We start from the raw sequence: 20219 nt of genomic DNA on the forward strand, positions 1-20219 counted from the left end.
GATGGTTTACTTTTGATTCTCATCACTGAGCTAAGAATTTAAGACCAGACCATTTTGGCCGGTTTGGCTCAGTGGATAACCAACTATAACTATAACCATAACCAACTATAACTATATATGGAAAGCAATGCAATTATTGGGCTTCATCTTCGGGACAAGAATGACAAGTCAGACTCTCCTCATCAGAAGCAATTACAATGGAGGACACTTCCTATTTGCCTCTTTTGCCAGCACCACATCCACGACGTCTGCATCCTCTGTCTCATGAGAAACATTGACTCTCCACTGTCTCTGGCACGAGTGGTCCTTCAGGATCACACCTCTGCCAGCCACGTGGCTTATCAGCAGCAGCTCTTGTCTTTGATTTACTGTCATCAGATTCACTGCAGATAAAGATTTTCTTTCTGTACCAGCTTTTTGAGAATGAAGAAATGCTTCTGTGAGCTCTGGGCCATCTAAATGTCCTCCAGGTTCCCAAGCATTGTCAGCCTACGAGTCCCGAGGGAATGACCCACTGACCATTTGCTCAGCGTCGGTCCGATACTTTTTCCACTACAAATTCTTCAGGTTCTGTCTCTTCAACTTTTCACTCTTCCGTTTTGTTTTGTTCCCAGTTTTTGCAGTGTAGTTTTACTGGAGACCGTTTTCTATTGCAGACTCCGATAGTTATCTCCACCTCAGAGCTGCTCTGGGCCCTGCCCACTGCAGTCCAGCCCCATCCTAAGGGAGGGGTGGGGACTGGCTACCATAGCATTTGAATTTCCAGCCCGTGTTCCAGGCTCTTCTGCCTTCTTTTAATATATATATTTTTACTGATTTCAAAGAGGAAGGGAGAGGGAGAGACAGGAACATCAATGAAGAGAATCATTGATCAGCTGCTTCCTGCACACCCACTCCTGGGGATTCAGCCTGTAACCTGGGCATGTGCTCTGACCAGGAAACGAACAGTGACTTCCTGGTTCATATGTCGATGCTCAACCACTGAGCCACGCCAGCCGGGCTCTTCTGCCTTCTTTAATGTGGAGAGGTCTCCTCCTCACAGGTACTCAGTCAGGAAGTAGCAGCACCTTCGAGTACGAGATGTCTCAGGAAGGCTTCAGTGCTTCCATCACCTCCGTAAGTGTCCTTCGTTATGTTGTGGGAGTGGTAAGAAGGAGGGGGAGAAGAGGCAAAGGGGTTGGGGGCTCTTCTCGGTGATGGGTAGTTTTTGGGAGGCACCTCTTTGGTGATCAGCAGTGGTCCTTTCTTGCTTCTTTGTCAACCTGTTCAGTTGCAACATAATGAGTCTATATGTGTGTACACTGGGAAACGAAATGACAACCACAGGAAGTCTAGTTAACATCTGTCACCTCACATGGTTACAATTTTTTTTTTGGAATGAGAACTTTTAAGATTTATTCTCTTAGCAATGTGCAAATATACAATGCAGTATTATTAACTATGGTCGCCATGCTGTACATCACACCGCCAGGACTTATTTATTTTATAACTGGAAGTTTGTACCTTTTGATCACCTTTATCCATTTTGCCCACTCCCCATCCCTTGCCTTTGGCAACCATTAATTTGTTCTCTGTATCTATGAGTAGTTCTTTAGATTCTATATGTAAGTGAGATAATATAGTGTTTGTCTTTCTCTGTCTGACTTTGTTCACATAGCCTAATGCCCTCCAGGTCCATCTATGTCAGTGATGGCGAACCTATGACACGCGTGTCAAAGGTGACACGTGAACTCATTTTTTTGGTTGATTTTTGTTAAATGGCATTTAAATATATAAAATAAATATAAAAAATATAAGTCTTTGTTTTACTATGGTTGCAAATATCAAAAAATTTCTATATGTGACATGGCACCAGAGTGAAGTTAGGGTTTTTCAAAATCCTGACACACTGAGCTCAAAAGGTTCGCCATCACTGATCTATGTTGACGCAAATTACAGGATTTCCTTCTTTTTAAAAAAATTTTTTTTCTTTATTGATTAAGGTATTACATATGTGTCCTTATCCCCCCATTGCACCCCCCCACTCATGCCCTCACCCCCCTGGTGTCTGTGTCCATTGGTTAGGCTTATATGCCTGCATACAAGTCCTTTGGTTGATCTCTGCCCCTTACCCCCACCTTCCCCTACCTTCCCTCTGAGGTCTGACGGTCTGATTGATGCTTCTCTGTCTCTTCCTTCTTTTTTTATGGCTGAGAAATATTCCATTGTATCTACCACATTTCCTTTGTCATCCAACCACTGATAGACACTTAGTTTGCTTCTAAGTCTCGGCTATTGTAAATAATGCTGCAGCAAACACGGGGTGCGGCTATCTTTTTGACTTAGTGTTTTCGTTTCCTTCAGATAAATACCTAGAGTGAAATTCCTGGTTTGTATAGTAATTCTTTTTTTAATTTTTTGAAAAAAATTCCATACTGTTTTTCATAGTGGTTGCACCAATTTACATTCCCAAACAGTGCACATCCTCACCAACACTTGTTATTTTTTACCTTTTTGATGACAGCTAGTCTCACAGGTGTGAGGTGGTTTTGATTTTGCTGAGTGCTGTTGAGCACTTTTCATGTACCACTTGGCTATCTGTATGTCTTCTTTGGAAAAATGTCTATTCAGATCCTCTACCTATTTTTAAATCATGTTGTTTGTTCTCTTGCTATTGAGTTGTATGAGTTTTTTTTATCTATTTTGGATGTATTAACCCGTTGTCAGACATAAGATTGAAATATATGTCTACTCCCATCCTATTGGTTGCCTGTTTCATTTTATTGATGGTTTCCTTTGTTGTGCATAGCTTTTGATGCAGTCCCCTTAGTTTATTTTTGCTTTTGTTGCCTTTGCTTTTGGTGTCAAATCCAACAACAACAATAAAACCAAACAAACAACCCATCGCTAAGACTGATGTGAAGGAGCTTCCCACCTCTCTTTTCTTCTCGGAGTTTTTTTTATCTCAGATCTAATGTTCAAATAGTTAATTCATTTGGAGTTGATGTTTATGAATGGCGTAAGATAGTGGTCCAGTTTCATTCTTTTGAATGTGGCTGTCCAGTTTCCCCTTCCCCATTTGTTGAAGGAACTGTCCTTTCCCCATTGTATGTTCTTGGCTTATTTGTTGTAAATTAGTAACCACATATGCATGGGTTTATTTCTGGCTCTCTATTCTGTATCATTGGTCTATGTGTCTATGTTTATGTCAATACCATACATTTTGATTACTATAGCTTTGCAATATAGTTTGAAATCAGGAAGTGTAGTGCCTCTAGCTTTGTTCTTTCTCAAAATTGTTTTAGTTATTTAGGTGTGGGTTTCTTTTGTGTGTGTGTGTGTGTGTGTGTGTGAATCCATACAAATTTTAGGATTGTTTGTTCTATTTCTATGGAAAATACCATTGCAGTTTTGATGTGGATTGCACTGAAGCTATAGATTGTTCAATCTCATCCTATTCTCTTTCTCAGAATGGTCCCTTGCTGGGTGCTGTGTGGAGCTTTGACTGGGCTGGTGGAGCCTTCCTGCATATGTCAGAGGATAAAGTCACCTTCATCAACACAACCAGGGTAGATTCAGACATGAACGATGCTTACTTGGGTAAGTGGGGAGGACAGGGTCAGGATGTGGTACAACTCAACCTGATGTGGTTGGAACTTTCATAGGCCCTTGGGATAGGTTTAAAGACAGAAATTTCAAAATTTTGTTTTAATTATGTTAACAAAGAGAAGTACAGCGCGGGGTCCAGTTACCCCAACCTATCAAGCGTAGGCCTGCTAGAGGGGGCAGGGCCTACAAGAAAACACACTTCTCTTGATATCACCTTTAGGTTATGCTGCCGAAGTCATCTCGCGGGGCCGGGTGCAAACCCTGGCCTTGGGGGCACCTCGATATCAGCACACTGGCCTGGTGGCAATGTTCAGACAGAGCGCTGGTGCCTGGGAGGCCAACGCGATTATCGAGGGCAGCCAGGTGAGTGCAGAGCATGTGGACCATGAATGTGCACATAGAGGCACCTGGGGACGGAGAGATTCCAGGGTGGCATCGCCAGGTGCCATGTGTGACAGAGGTTTATAAAGGCACCTCAGAGGGCCTTGGGCTGGAGACTCACAGAATCAGCTTTGCATTTGAGAATACTCTCACAACGATCTATCTATATATATAAAAGTCTAAGAGACCGGCCAACCATCCGGCCATCTGACCTGTAGCTATGATGCGCACTGACCACCAGGGGGCAGATGCTCAACACAGGAGTGGAAACCACAGGCATGGAAACATGGATCAGACTAATGAATCTCAGAGGGAAAGGGGGAGGGGGGAGGGCGAGAAGAGATTAACCAAAGATCTTATATGCATACTAGAGGCCCAGTGCACGGATTCGTACACGGGTGGGCTCCCTTGGTCTGGCCTGTGCCCTCTCGCAATCCAGGACCCTCAGGGAATGTTGGAGAGCAGGTTTCGGCCTGATCCCAGCAGGCCAGGCCGAGGGACCCCACCAGTGCACGAATTCATACACCGGGCCTCTAGTAAATAATAACACAGACCTGTACAGAGCTCTCTCTGAGTTTACCTGTATACGGAGCTGGTATTTGACAGTACATAATCATATAAGCATATTAGTTATTAAAGCATTGAAATAATTCCATATCTGTCATATTTCCCTGTGGTGGCCCCTGTCTTGCAAAAATAGTCCCTTCCCCAGTACTTCTTTTTTTATTTTTCATCCTCACCCAATATTTTTCCATTGATTTTTAGAGAAAGTGGAAGAGAGAGGGAAAGACAGAGAGAAATATCAATGTGAGAGAAACACATTGATTGGTTGCCTCCTGAATGCACTCTGACCAGGACTGGGGTTAGGGTGAAGCCTGCAACTGAGGTACGTGCCCTTGACGAGAATCAAACCCGGGACCCTTCGTCCTCAGGCCAACGCTCTATCCACTGAGCCAAACCAGCTAGGGCCCCAGTACTCTTTGAACTTCCCCAGCCACTATGAAGTCAGGCAGGGCACCTCAGGGGACCTCTAGGACCTACGCCGGCTAGGACCCTGCTCAGAGCCTGAGCAGTCCTAACAGTTCCCTATTTTAAATATCACCCCTGCAGAAGCACTGTGGGTGCATCTTATGTGGTGTGTGAGGCAAAAATCTTTAGTCAAAACCATCCTTGCAAATTCCTTAAATAGGACTGTATCCATGATACTGTAGTTCTGTGTGTATTCCTTTAATTTTCATCTGTGGTTCTCTTTGGTCTGCAATTAATGCATCATGTGTGGATGAAACCAGTTTGCTCTGTACCAGAACGATTTTGTCATAATTCTTTGTCAATAGTCAAATTCTTCATATGTTCTTTAAAGGTTTTACCAACACATATTTAAAAATATATATATTTTATTGATTTTTTACAGAGAGGAAGGGAGAGAGAGTTAGAAACATCGATGAGAGAGAAACATCGATCAGCTGCCTCCTGCACACCTCCTACCGGAGATGTGCCCGCAACCCAGGTACATGCCCTTGACCGGAATCGAACCTGGGACCTTTCAGTCCGCAGGCCGACGCTCTATCCACTGAGCCAAACCGGTTTCAGTTACCAACACATATTGACCATTGATGGCGCCAGTGCCTGACACACAGAAGGGGTCGGGTTGGGGAGAATGTGTGGGGATTCCAGGAAGTCAAGGGTGAGTGTGTTGCTACTTCTCTGTTTTGTGTGTGGGGTCCAGAATCACGTGGGGAAGGCCAACTGGTAAACTTCCCCGCCACATGCAAATTACAACCAAGGGTGATAAATACTTAAACTGGAACAGTCAAATGGGAGCAGATGGGAGGGGCACCCACAGGAGAGCGTTAGGGAAGGCTTCCTGAAGGCAGAGCGTAAGGGGGAGGAACTAGAGAAGTGAAGAGTGAGGAAAGGAAATGGTCAGAAGGAGAAAGTGTGAGTCCGGAGTGTGAGTGTAGGGGGAAGGGGAGGAGGTGGGAGAAAACACTGAGGAGAAGGATAGGAAACAGATTCATCTCGAATTTACCCTCTCCCTCCATTTTTACTGCCACAGCCTGGTCCAGGCCATCGTCATCTTTTCTGTAGATCCAGCTGTAACCTTCCGACTGGTCTCCCAAGTCCCATGTTGCCTCCCTCTAATCCAGCGGTTCTCAACCTGTGGGTCGCGACCCCTTTGGGGGTCGAACGACCCTTTCACAGGGGTCGCGTAAGACCATCGGAAAACACATATATAATTACATATTGTTTTTGTGATTAATCACTATGCTTTAATTATGTTCAATTTGTAACAATGAAAATACATCCTGCATATCAGATATTTACATTATGATTCATAACAGTAGCAAAATTACAGTTATGAAGTAGCAACGAAAATAAATTTTATGGTTGGGGGTCACCACAACATGAGGAACTGTATTAAAGGGTTGCGGCATTAGGAAGGTTGAGAACCACTGCTCTAATCCATAGAAGGAGGGTGAGCTTATTAAGTGAGAAACTATTTATCAGTTTTCAGTTTAAGACCCTTCGTTGACTACAGACCAATATCCAATAAAGATTTAAAAAATTTCAACAAAATACAGTTGACTCTTGAACTATATGGGTTAGAACTGTATAGATCCATGCCCCCCCCCCCCAATAAATACCATATTGGGAAAATTTTTGGAGATTTGCAGCAGTTTGAAAAATTCACAAACTGTATAGCCTAGAAATATTGAAAAAATGAAGAAAAAAGTGTGTCACAAACGCATACAATACGAAACATATATAAAATATGTGTTAATCAACTGTTTATGTTATTGGTAAGGCTTCTGGTCGACAGTCAGCTATTAGTAAAGTTTGCTGTGTGGATTTCATTTACATGAGAGGGGATAGGTTGAAACCCTTTCATTGTTCAAGGGTCAACTCTATTAGCAAATTGAACTCAGTAATCTCCAAAAAGGGTAATAATACATGATGACCAAGTCTGGTTTATCCCAGGGATTAGGGCTTGTTCAACAATGTTGCAGAAATGAACAAACTGATTCTAAATGGAAACGCAAGGGACCCAGAATAGCCAAAATAATCTTGAAAAAGAAGAATGAAGATCTCACTTATATGTGGAATCTAATGAACAAAATAAACTGACAAACAAAATAGATCCAGAGACATGGAAACATGCAACAGAGTGAAGATCCTCAGAGGGAAAGGGGATGGGGGAGGGAAGAGATTAACTGAGGAACTTATATGCATACTAGAGGCCTGGTGCACAAAATTCGTGCACTTGGTGGGGGTCCCTCAGCCTAGCCTGTGCCCTCTTGCACTCCAGGACCCCTCATTCCTTACTGCCTGCCTGCTCGCTGCTTCTTACTGCTCGGCTGGCCGCTCCTTAGCGCTGCTGCAGAGGCAGGAGAGGCTCCCACCACTACCACTGCGCTTGCCAGCTGTTGAGCGTCTGCCCCCTGGTGGTCAGTGCACATCATAGAACTGGTTGTTCCAGCGTTTGGTTGATTTGCATATTAGGCTTTCATTATATTGGATAGGCATAACCCATGGACACAGACAATAGGGGGTGAAGACCAGGGTAAAGGATGGAGATGGGGAGGAGGGGTCAATGGGGAAACAGGGGACATCTGTAATACTTTCAACAATAAAGATACATTTTTTAAAAAAAGAGAAAGAAGAATGAAATTTGAGGACTCACACTTTCTAATTTCAAAACTTTTTAAAAAAAATCTTCACCCGAGGATACTTTTTCTCCATTTACTTTTAGAGAGAGTGGTTGCAGGGCCAGGGATTGAGCCCGAAACCGGGGCACATTCTCTTGATCAAAATTGAACCCAAGATCCTTCAGTCCATGGGGCCGACGCTCCAACCACTGCTCAGGGAAAAACTTAACTACTGTTGACTGAAAAATATCAGCTGGGTATTCTGTCATCAAAAAGGACTTATTCATGAAAAAGGAAGGGTTGCAACCCAGTGCATGCAGACATGGCAAGCCACGTGCACACTCTGGCCTGCGTGCCAAGACGAGGGGTATTTATAGAAGGAAAAAGGAAGTTAAGGGACGGGGAAATCAGAACCCGAGCGCTTTATTATAAACAGTTCTTCCAGCAGGGTCCTCCTGATGACATAGAGTGTGAGAGCTGTCATCAGCCCTAGCTCCTCCCATAGATCCTCCCGACCAATTATGTTTGCTTACAGTTTCAGTTAGTGTTATGCACTACAAGCTACAGTAATAAAGACAGTACAGTATGGTACTGGCATAAGGATAGACCTATAGATGAATGGAATAGAACTGAGAGTACAAAAATAAACCCATACATCTATGGTCAATTAATTTCTGACAAAGATACCAAGTTCATTCAATGGAGAAAATAACTTTTTCCAACAAATGATGCTGCGATAAATAGATATCTGCATGAAAGAGAATAAATTTGGACCCCCTACTTCACAATATACAAAAATTAACTCACAATGGATCAGAGACCTAAATGTAAGAACTAAAGCTATAAATCTCTTTGAAGGAGCTATAGGTGAATTTTTGTAATCATAGATTTGGCAATGATTTCTTAAATATGACACCACAAGCACAAGAAACCAAAGAAAAAATAGACAAATTGTAGTTCATCAAATTAAAAACTCTTGAGCAACGATACACTATAAAGAAAATGAAAAGAATGGGAGAAACTATTCATAAATAATATATCTGATAAAGTTCTGGTATTTAGAAAATAGAGAGTGGGGCGAAAATCAGGTTACAGTTGTGAAACACAGAGTTTACTCTTGTATTGTTATTTATTAATTATTGCATTATTTTCCATACAAATAACTGTAAACCTACTTTTGCCCCACCCTGTATAAAGAACCCTTATAACTCAACAATAAAGGACAAATAATCTAATTTTCAAATGGACAAGGATTTGAATAGACATTTCTCCAGAGAAGGCATACAAATGGCCAACAGGTACATGAAAAGATGTTCAACATAAACAGTCATTAGGGGAATGCAAATTAAAAACACAACAGAGATTTCACTAGAATGGCTATTCATTGATTATCACTTTTAATTTTTTAATTATAGTTGACATGAAATATTATATTAGTTTCACATGTACACCCCAGTGATTAGACATTTTATAACTTAGTGATCATCCTGATAAATCCTGTGCCCATCTGACACCATATATAGTTATTAGAATATTATTGACTGTATCCCCTATGTTGTACTTTACATCCATGACTATTCTCCAACAACCAAGTTGTACTTAGCTCATGAATACATAAACAAAATGTGGCATATATATACAATGAAATACTATTTAGTCATAGTCCAGCTGGTGTGACTCAGTGGCTGAGCACCGACCTATGAACCAGGAGGTCATGGTTTGATTCCCAGTCAGGGCACATGCCCGGGTTGCAGGCTCGATCCCCAGTGTGGGGCGTGCAGGAGGCAGCCAATCAGTGACTCTTTTTCATCATTGATGTTTCTATCTCTCTTTCCCTCTCCCTTCCTCTCTGAAATCAATAAAAATATATTTAAAAAACTTTATGCTAAGTGAAAACAGTCAGTTACAAAAGGCTACATATAGTATGATTCCATTCATCTGAAATATCCATATTAGACAAATCCATAGAGCCAAAAGGTACACTAGTTGCCAGGAGATAGAAGGAGTGGGGGAATAGGGAGTGACTGCTAACAGAAATAAGATTTCTTTTCAGGGTGATGGAAATGTTCTGGAATTAGTGGTGATGATTATACAGCCTTGTGAATATACAAAAACCCACTAAGTGTTATAGTTAAAAATGGTAAATTTTATCTCGATTACCAAGCCAGTGTGGCTCAGTGGTTGAGCACCTATGAACCAGGAGGTCACGGATGCATTCTGTCAGTGCACGTGACCTGGTTGCAGGCTCGATCCCCAGTAGGGGGCATGCAGGAGGCAGATCAATGATTCTAATCATTGATGTTTCTATCTCTCTTTCCCTCTCTCCCTTCCTCTCTGAAATAAAAATATATTTTTTAAAAAGCTATCATGACAAAAAGGCAATCAATGTAATTCACCATAACAACAGACTAGAAGAGAAAAAAACATAATATTAATAGATACAGAAATTTTTTTTTACAAAATATTTCCTTTCATTATGTTTAGTTCTCAGCAAACTAGGAACTAAAAGTAACATCTTCAACCTGAGAAAGAGCATTTATAAAAAATAATTATAGCTGGCATCATATTTAAAAGTAAGAGAACATTTATCTCTTAAAATTGGAAAGAAAGCACGAATATCCACTTTCACCAGTCTTATTCAACCTTATACTATAAGATGTAGCCAGCACAATAAGGCAAGAAAAAGTCAGGGCTGTGAGGGGTTGCGGGGAGAAAGCATACAAAGTGGAAAGAAAAAAATAAGATTGTCTCTATTTGCAGATGACATGATTGTTTGGAAAATTGCATGGAAAATTCCAAAGAATTGACAAAAACTATTATAACTAATAAATTATTTCAGTAAGTTCTCAGGATACAAGATCAATATATATAAACTAGAGGCACAGTGCACAAAATTCATGCACTTGGAGGGGATCCCCCTGCCCGGCCTATGCCCTCGCACAGTCTGGGACCCCACGGGGGATGTCCAGGCCTAAGCCAGCAGTTGGACATCCTTAGCACTGCATGGAGGTGGGAGAGGCTCTTGCCACTGCCGCTACACTTGCCAGCGGTGAGCCTGGCTTAGGGCTTCTGGCTGAGCGGCGCTCCCCCTGTGGGAGTGCACTGACCACCAGGGGGCAGCTCCTGCATTGAGCGTCTGCCCCCTGGTGGTCAGTGCTCATCATAGCAACCAGTTGTTCTGCTGTTTGGTTGATTTGCATATTAGCCTTTTATTATAGAGGATAAGTTGTATTTCTATACTAGCAATAAATATTTGGAAATTAAAATGTTAAAAAGTACTATTTATCATAGCACCAAAGACTATGAAATATTGATGTGTAACTTTAACAAAAGGTATGCAATATCTGTATGTTGTAAACTACAAACACTAATGAGAGAAATCAAAGACCTAAGTAAATAAATATACTGTGTTCATGGACTAGAAGACTCAATATTGTTAAGATGTCAACTCTCCCCAAGTTGATCTGTAGCTATTTTTATCACTGCTAATTTATACTTCTTAATATCTTTCACCTTTTCCATCCCCCCACCTCCATCCCATTTGGGAATCATCCATTTGTTTTCTGTCTCTATGAGGTTGTTTTTGTTTTGTTTATTTATTTTGTTTTTTTAGATTCCACATAAAAGTGAAGTCAATGCTATTTGCCTTTCTCTGCTGACTTATTTCACTTAGAGTAGTACGCTCCAGGACAATCCATGTTGTTGCAAATAATAAGATGTGATTCTTTTTTTATGGCTAATATTCCATTGTATGTACGTACCACTTCTTCTTCATCCAATTACCTACTGATGAACACCTAAGTTGCTTCCATATCTTGGCTATTGTAAATAATGCTGCAATAAACAGGAATGCAAATATCTTTTAAAATTAGTGTTTTGGATTTCTTTGATAAATACTTGGAAGTGGAATTGATGGGTCATTAAGGTAGTTCTATTTTTAAGTTTTTGAGGACCCTTCATATTATTTTCCATATTTGCTGCATCAATTTTTACTCCCACCAGCATTATACAAGAGTTCCCATTTCTCCACATTCTTGCCCACACTGGTTTGTGGATTTATTGGTGATAGCTATTCTAACAGGTGAGGTGCTATCTCACTGCAGTTTTAATTTGCACTTCTCTGATGATCAGTGATGTTGAACATCATTTCATATGTCTATTGACCATCTGCATGGCTTCTTTGGAGAAATGTCTGTTCAGGTCCTCCGCCCATTTTTAAATCAGAATATTTTTGGTGTTAAGTTGTATGAGTTCCTTATATACAGGTGTCCCATGTATACACACTTTGAATAATTATTAATTCCAATGAGTTAATGTGGAGAGAAGGACCATCATTGGAGCTATCAGCTGGTTAAACATGTATACGTTTTTTGGAACACCCTATATTTCAGATATTAATCTCCATCAGATGTATCATTGACGAATATGTTTTCCCATTCAGTAGGTTGTCTTTTATTTTGCTGATGGTTTAGTTTGCTGTAGTCCTATTTGTTTATTTTTTTCCCTTTTGTTTCATTTGCCTCAATCCAAAAAATATTGCTAAGAGTGATTTCAAGGAGTTTACTACTTATGGTTTTTTTCTAGGAGTCTTTTGGTTTCAGGTCTTCCATTTAAGTCTTTAATCCATCTTGAGTTTATTTCTGTACATGGTGCAAAAGAGTGGTCTAGTTTTATTTTATTTTATTTTTGTGTGTATCTGCCCAGTTTTCCCAACACCATTTATTGAAGAGATGGTCTTCACACCATTTTATATCCTTGCCTCCTTTGTCATAAATTAATTGACCATATAGGCTTGGGTTTATGTCTGGGCTCTATTTTATTCCATTGATCTATGTGCCTGTTTTTATGCCAGTACCATGCTGTTTTGATTACTGTAGCCTTGCAGTACAGTTTAATATTAGGTAGCATGATACCTCCAGCTTTATTCTTATTTATCAATGTTGCTTTGGCTATTTAGGGTCTTTTGTGGTTTCATATAAATTTAAGGATTATTTGTTCTATTTTTGTGAAAAAATGCCATTGGTATTTTGATAGATATTGCATTGAATCTGTAGATTGCTTTGGGCAGTTTGGACATTTCAACAATGCTAATTCTTACTATCCATGAGCATGGTATAGCCTCCCATTATTTTTGTGCATGTGTTATTCAATTTCTTTCCTCAATATTTTGAACAGTTTTTTGAGTACAGGTTCTTTAGCTCCTTGGTTAAATTTATTCTGAGGTATTTTATGATGCAATTGTAAATGAGTTTTTTTGTTATTTATCTTTCTGATAGTTTGTTATTGGTGTATAAAAATGCAACTGATTTCTGAATATTAATTTTGTATCCTGCTACGTTACCAAATTTATTTACCAGTTCTAATAGTTTTTTGTGTGTGGAATCTTTAAGGTTCTCTATATATAGTATCATGGCATCTGCAAATAATGACTTCTTCCTTTCCAATTTGGATGTCTTTTATTTATTTTTCTTGTCTGATTGCTGCAGGTAGGACTTCCAATGCTATGGTGAATAAAAGTGGTGGAAGTGGACATCCCTTCAACCCTGTTCTTATACCCTCTCCAGGCCTTCCCTGCACGATTGTCTGTGTCCATGGGTTATGCATATATTCACATCAATTCATTGGTTAACCTCTTCCCACCCCCACCTTTCCTCTGGAATACATTAGTCTGTTGCATGCTTCTATGTCTCTGGATCTTTTAACCTTTGTGCTAGTTTTATATTTTCTTGATTGACTGCTTTTACTAAATACTTGCCTTTGTCCATGAGAACTTTTTCTTTACTATATTTTCTTATTCATATTTTTTATCTTTTCTTAAAGAAGTCCCTTTAACATTTCTTGTAACACAGGTTAGTGGTGGTGAACTCCTTTAGCTTTTTCTTGTCTGGCTACCTCTTTATTTCTCCTACGATTCTAAATGATAGCCTTGCTGGGTAAAATAATCTTGGCTGCTGGTCTTTGCCATTCATCACTTTGAATATTTCATACCATTCCCTTTTGGCTTGCAAAGTTACTGTTGAGAAATCAGCTGATAATCATATGGGAGCTCCCTTGTAGATAATTAACTGCTTTTCTCTTGCCACTTTTAAGATTCTTTTTTTGTATTTAACCTTTGGCATTTTAATTATGATGTCTTGGTGTGGGCTTCATTGGGTTCATCTAGTTTGGAACTCTGTGCTTCTTGGACTTGTATGTCTATTTCCAATCATTATTTTTTCAAATAGATATTAGTCCCTTGCTCTTTCTCTTCTCCTTCTGGTACATCCCATGTTGGTATGTTCGATGTTGTCCCAGAGGTCCCTTAAACTATCCTTATTTTTTTAAATTCTTTTTTTCTCTTTGCTGATTGGGTGCTTTCTGCTACTTTTTTTTTTCTAGATTGCTGATTTGATCCTCTGTTTCATCTACTCTGCTCTTGATTCCTCTAATGTATTCTTTATTTTGGTTATTGTATTCTTAATTTCTGACTGGTTCTTTTTTTTTTTTTGTTTTCTGCCTCGTTGTTGAAGTTCTTACTGAATTAATCTATACTTCTCTGAAGTTCATTGAACATACTTATAACCCGTGGTTTTTTTAAAAAAATCCTTACCTGAGGACAAGTTCATTGATAGAGAGAGAGAGAGAGAGAGAGAGAGAGAGAGAGAAACATCAATGTGAGAGAAATATCAAATTTTCACCTCATATACATGCCTCAACCAGGGATTGAACCTGCAATCTAGGTATGTGCCCTGACCGGGAATCGAACCTGCAACTTTCTGGTGTATGGGATGATGCTCCAACCAACTGAACCACATAGGGCATAACCAGTGTTTTGAACTCTGCATCTGATAGATTGCTTGTCTTTATTTTGTTTCATTCTTGTTCTGGAGTTGAGTTCTTTTTTTTTGTTTTTCATTTGGATCATGTCTCATTGTCTCCCCATTTTGGCTGACTCCCTGTGTTTGTCACGATGTAATATGCAGATCTGCTATGTCTCCCAGTCTTGAGAGAATGGCCTTATCTAGAAAGTGTCCTGTGGGGTCCAGTGGTGCAATCTCCCTGGTCACCTAAGTCAGGTGCTCTAGGTATGCCCCCTGTGTGGGTTGTGTGTGCCCTCCTGCTGTAGTTGAGTCTTGATTGCAGTTGGCATGCCAGTGGGTGGTGTTGACCCTCAGGCTGAATGGCTGTGAGGGCTGGCTGTGATTACAATGGGTGAGCTGTTGTGCAGGGGCTCACCCCACAAAGCGGGTGTCATTTTAGCAGAGCTCTGGTACCAGCCAAGTCTGCCCTTGGGGTGTGCTATTTGTAGAATTGGTTGTGTGGTGCTCTGGTGTGGTATGAAGCCAGCCACTGGTATGTTGTTTTTGGAGCCTCTTGAGATGGGCTCTAGGGTTGGCCAAAATCAGCCAGCCCTTGTGCTGGGACCAGGGCCACATGGTAGAAGCTAGAAAATAGTCTGTGGTTGGCTGCTTGGGAGAGGCTATGCTGTGAACTGAGACTGGCTGCCACTTGTGTCAGACTTAGGACCCTTTCGTGGGCACCACGATGTGAGCTGAGACAAGTTGCCACTTGTGCTGTGCTTGTGGCGGATTAATTGAAACTATGCTTCAAGCCAAGACTGGCTAGGGCTTGTGCCAGGCTTGGACCAGTTAGCAAGAGGCACAAGGTATGCCGAGGCTGCCACTGCTGTTGGGGTTTGTGGGCCTTTGACAGGGTTGAGGAAAGTCCATGGCATGAGCTGAGGCAGGCTGCTGTGTGTGTGGAGGAGCTGCTGGAGGAAGCTAGGGCCAGGTGGGTGAGTTGGGTGGGGCAGGTTCTCGGGGAGCCCTCAACAAAGAAATAAGGGTGCCTGCCAGCACACTTGGCCCTAGGGAGAGTTGCCCTGCAGCCTGCCTCTCCAGCCCTCACCCCGAGTTAGTTAATCTAGTTCCTCCTTATGTGTCCTCGGCACTTTTGAGCTACTGTCCCTATGCTGGAGCTTAGAGTTAGTGGGTTTGTGAGCAAGTGCATTTGTGCGTGGGTTGTTCAAGAGCAGTGTCTTGGTATTCAGCAGCCCTTTGTCTTTCTCCAACACAATCCCTGCTGGTTTTCACAGCCTAATATTGTGGGGGCTTCTCTTCCTTGCACTGGTGCCCCAGGTTGGGGAGCCTAATATGAGGCTGGGACCCCTCACTCCTCAGAGGGGACCTTCACAGACAAGATATCTCTCCCAATTCGTAATCGCCACACTGTGGGTGTTGGACCTGCCAATTCCTGTATTTTCCACTCCTCATGTCAGTCTTGACATTGCTTCTTCTTTGTATCCCTAATTATAGGATTTCTGTTCAGCTAGTCTTAAGGTGGTCTCAATGACGGCTTTCTATAGTTTAGTTGTAATTTTGATGTGATCACTGGAGGAGGTGAGCACACAGTTTAGCTACTCCACTGTCTTGACTGAAAGCCTTTAGTCAGTTGATTTTTTTAAATTGATTTTTTTTAGAGAGAGAGGAATGGAAGGAGAGAGAGAGAAAATAATGATGTGAGAGCATTACATCAATCAGCTGCCTCCCGCATGCCCTCTACTGGGGATCAAGCCTGCAACCTGAGCATGTGCCCCTGACCAGGAATCAAACCAGCAACCTTTCAGTGCATGGGATGATGCCCAACCAACTGAGCCACACCAACCAGGACTAGTCAATTGATTTTGTTAAAGGCACAAAGACAATTGAATGGAGAGTTCAATGATGCCAGAACTATTGGACATGTATAATAAAAACCAAGAAAACAAAAACCTCTACCCATGCCTCATATCATATTAAGATTAATTTAAAATAGATTATAGAGCTAAATGTAGAATCTAAAACTACAATACTTTTGGAAAAAAACATAGAAGGAAATCTTCGTGACCTTATGTTAGGCAGAGTTCTTAGATATAATACTATAAATATAATCTATAAAGGAAACATTGATAAAAAAAAAGCCTTTATTAAAATGAAGAGTTTTTGCTATGTGAAAGACACTGTTAAGAGAATGAACAATAAGCTACAGACTTGGAAAAAATATTTGTAAATTTTCCTTCTTTTTAAAAAAATATATTTTTATTGACTTCAGAGAGGAAGGGAGAAGGAGAGAGAGAAAGATCGATGACGAGAGAGAATCATTGATTGGCTGCCTCCTGCACATCTCCTACTGGGGATCGAGCTGGCAACCCAGGCATGTGCCCTTGACTGGAATCGAATCCAGGACCTTTCAGTCACAGGCTGACGCTCTATCCACTGAGCCAAACCAGCTAGGGCTTTCCTTCCTTTTTTATTACATATCTGACAAAGGATATATCTAGAATATATAAAGGATTCTCAAATTTCAACAATAAGAAGCAATCTAATAAAAAATAAGCAAAATATTAGAAGAGACACCTCACCAAAGAAGATATATGGATGGGAAATAGGCACATGAACACATACATGTTCCATGCTATTAGTCATTAGGGAAGGCAATTAAAACTGCAATGAGAGACTACTGTACATGTATTAGAATTGTTGGCATAAAATGAAAATAAACGGGCAATATTAAGTACTGGCAAGGACATGTAGCAACTAAAACACTCATACAATGCTGTCAGAATGGAAAATGGCATGCCCATTTTGGAAAACAGTTTGTCAGTCCTATATAATAAAAAGCTAATATGCAAATCAACTGAAGGTTGCTATGACGTGCACTGACCTCTAGGGGGCAGACGCTCAATGCAGGAGCTGCCCCCTGGTGGTCAGTGCACTCCCACAGGAGGAGGCCGCTCAGCCAGAAGTCGGGCTTACGGCTGGCAAGTGCAGCGGTGGTGGGGGGAGCCTCTTCTGCCTCCATGGCAGTGCTAAGGATGTTCAACTGACAGCTTAGGCTCACTTTCCATGGGGAGCAGGCTTAAGCCATCAGTCGGACATCCCCTGAGGGCTCCCAGACTGCAAGAGGGCGCAGGCAGGGCTGAGGCACCCCCACCCAAGTGCACGAATTTCGTGCACCAGGTCCCTAGTATCTTATAAAGTTCAACATATAGTTCCCATGCCAGCAATCCCATTCTTAGGTATTTACTATTAACCTAGGAGAAATAAGAACAGATATTTACACGGAAACCTGTATGTGAAGGTTTCTAGTGGCTCTATTCATACTTGTGCAAAACTAGAACAACCCAAGTGTCACTCAACTGGAATGGCTAAACAAATTGTGGTAGATATGATGGCATACTAACCAGAAATAAAAAGGAATGGATTACTGATACATGCAACACCATGGATGAATCTTAAATGCATTATTCTAGTGAAAGAAGCCACACCCAAAGGCTAAATACTATATAGTATGTAGTCCAAAAGGCTACATACTATATCATTCCCTTTATATAACATTTGGAAAAGGCAAAACTATAGGGAGAGAAAGAGATCAGTGGTTTCCAGGGGCTGGTGGTTGAGGGAAGAGGTTGATTACCGTGGAGCATGAGGGAGTATTTGGGGGTGATGCAACTGATCTATAGCTTGACCATGATGATAGTTAGATGACTGTGTGTTTTGTCAAAACTCATAAAACTACACTAAGAAGGCTGAATTTTATTGTAAGTAAATTATACCCCAATAAACCTGACCTAAAACAAACAAACAAACAAAAAATACTATTGATGAAGCTAAATGCCTTTGTTGCTGTCAGCATGGCCTGTCTCAATGCTGGGGGCAGAAGTCAGTCTTGACGTCCCCTGCAGTTTTCCTTCCTAGAACCTGCCTCAGTTCAAAATTGCTGTAGACATGTCCCTGTTTACCTGTTACTATTCCCTCTGCTCCACCATGCTGCCCAAGAGCCCTGGAAGGCTCTGCGTCTCCAAACCCTTGTTTATTGAATGAATGAATGAATAGGTGAATGACTAAATGGATGAATCCTGTGGGTGAATTCTACACATTGACATTGAACATACTTTTGTGGGTTTTTAAAAAAATTCTTTTAAAAGGTAGACATTATTTCTCAATATCACACAAAAACATTCCTGTAGTAATAGATATTTTTAATCCATGTTAGTTGATTCCTTATTAGCCAGACTACCAACTTTGAAACCCTCCCCAACCCCCCCTCGCTCCCGACCAAAAACTTCCAATGTATTGAGAAGATCTGTCTGCTCTTTCAGGCTTTTCTGTCTATATTTTCCAGTCCGACTTCTTTTTTGTTATCTTAATTATCTCCTTATAACACTATTTGGGGTAAAATCCTCGCCACTGCCCGTCACTCTGCTCCTCTCTCTGTCAGCGCATTCAAATGAGAATTTGCCATCAACTACAGAGAGTAGAGAGGCTCACATCCTCTCCTAAGCCGTTCTCCAGCCCAGCAGCCATGGTTTCTCTTCACAGGGAGAAACCCCCCACTCTGCTGTAGGTGTGACCCTGGCCTCGTCTCTTTCAGATTGGCTCCTACTTCGGGGCCTCCCTCTGCTCCGTGGACGTGGACAGAGATGGCAGCTCCGACCTGGTCCTCATCGGGGCTCCCCATTACTACGAGCCGACCCGGGGGGGCCAGGTGTCTGTGTGCCCCGCGCCCCGGGGGGTGAGTGGCTGAGGAGGCCTGGCTGGGTGGGGCCTGGATGTGGGGTGGAGGGGCGGCCCGGGTTGGGACTGGCACTGTTTCTGCTCTGCGGAGGGCCAGGTGGCAGTGCCGGGCCATTCTCCGTGGGGAGCAGGGCCACCCCTGGGGCCGCTTTGGGGCAGCCCTGACCGCCATGGGGGACGTGAATGGGGACAAGCTGACGGACGTGGCCATCGGGGCCCCGGGGGAAGAGGAGAACCGGGGTGCTGTGTACCTGTTCCACGGAACCTCGGGGCTGGGCATCAGCCCCTCCCACAGCCAGGTGAGGCCCCCTCACTGTCTCCATGGTGGCAGTAGACTCTTTGCAGATCTGTCCCTTTCTCGTCCAGCGCTCCCACAGCTGCCAGATTAGCTCTTCCATTACTCCTTTCAGAACCTTTAGAAACAATAACGCGCTGCACAGAAACCTCAGACCCCTCCGTTCTAGATTAGTTCTTACACAGCCGGAGGCCATGGGGCACAGCACTGCACTGTGCCAGTGAGGGGAAGGCTTGGAGGAGGGGTGGCAGGCTGGACGGCTGGACGTGCGCGGCGGCACTGTCTTTCTCGCGGCAGGCAGCGGGCAGCCTGGTTTTAGGCGGAAAGCCGCCCTCTCAGAAGACCTTCCCATTGGCCGCCTCCCAGAACCACACGATTCAGGGGCTGTCGCCTCTGCAGTCACACAGGGCCCCTCTCTCAGGAAAATCAGAAAAATTTCAAATTTACAAGCAAAGTTGAAAGAATTGTTAGTGAACACTCATATATTTACCTACATTCTACAATGAACATTTTACTAGACTTACTTGACCGCATAGCCATTCCCTCTCTACAGTCCCTCTTATTCTCCAATGCATTTCACAGTAAGTTGCAACACCAGTCCACTTCACCCGCAAACACTTCAGCACGTATATCATGAACTAGACTTCAACATTTGCTTACTGTCATTCTTAAGATCATATTTACCAACAGGACATTTGTGTCAAACGCCGCCCAGTGACTACTGCCGAGTGTATGCACCTGCTGTAACCCACCCTCCACCACCCATCATCTCCC

At 42.2% G+C, this 20219-nt stretch overlaps 1 protein-coding gene and 1 pseudogene across 1 annotated transcript in view; one reads left to right on the forward strand and one right to left on the reverse strand.

Annotated features, from left to right (window-relative positions):
- Positions 1-19449, forward strand: part of LOC102441280 (integrin alpha-M) — a gene marked incomplete at its 3' end in the record, with an annotated part of 42035 nt that extends 22586 nt beyond the window's left edge. Inside the window, exons 11-15 of the mRNA XM_014448074.2 lie at positions 1043-1116; positions 3450-3579; positions 3809-3951; positions 19008-19148; positions 19240-19449. Of these exons, the coding sequence (XP_014303560.2) occupies positions 1043-1116; positions 3450-3579; positions 3809-3951; positions 19008-19148; positions 19240-19449 (698 nt within the window). The remainder of the gene's footprint in view (positions 1-1042; positions 1117-3449; positions 3580-3808; positions 3952-19007; positions 19149-19239) is intronic.
- Positions 134-754, reverse strand: LOC102439392 (annotated as a pseudogene).
- Positions 19450-20219: the final 770 nt, after the last annotated feature.

The sequence above is a fragment of the Myotis lucifugus genome, unplaced genomic scaffold (assembly GCF_000147115.1).
Source record: "Myotis lucifugus unplaced genomic scaffold, Myoluc2.0 scaffold_753, whole genome shotgun sequence".
Lineage (NCBI taxonomy): Eukaryota > Metazoa > Chordata > Mammalia > Chiroptera > Vespertilionidae > Myotis > Myotis lucifugus.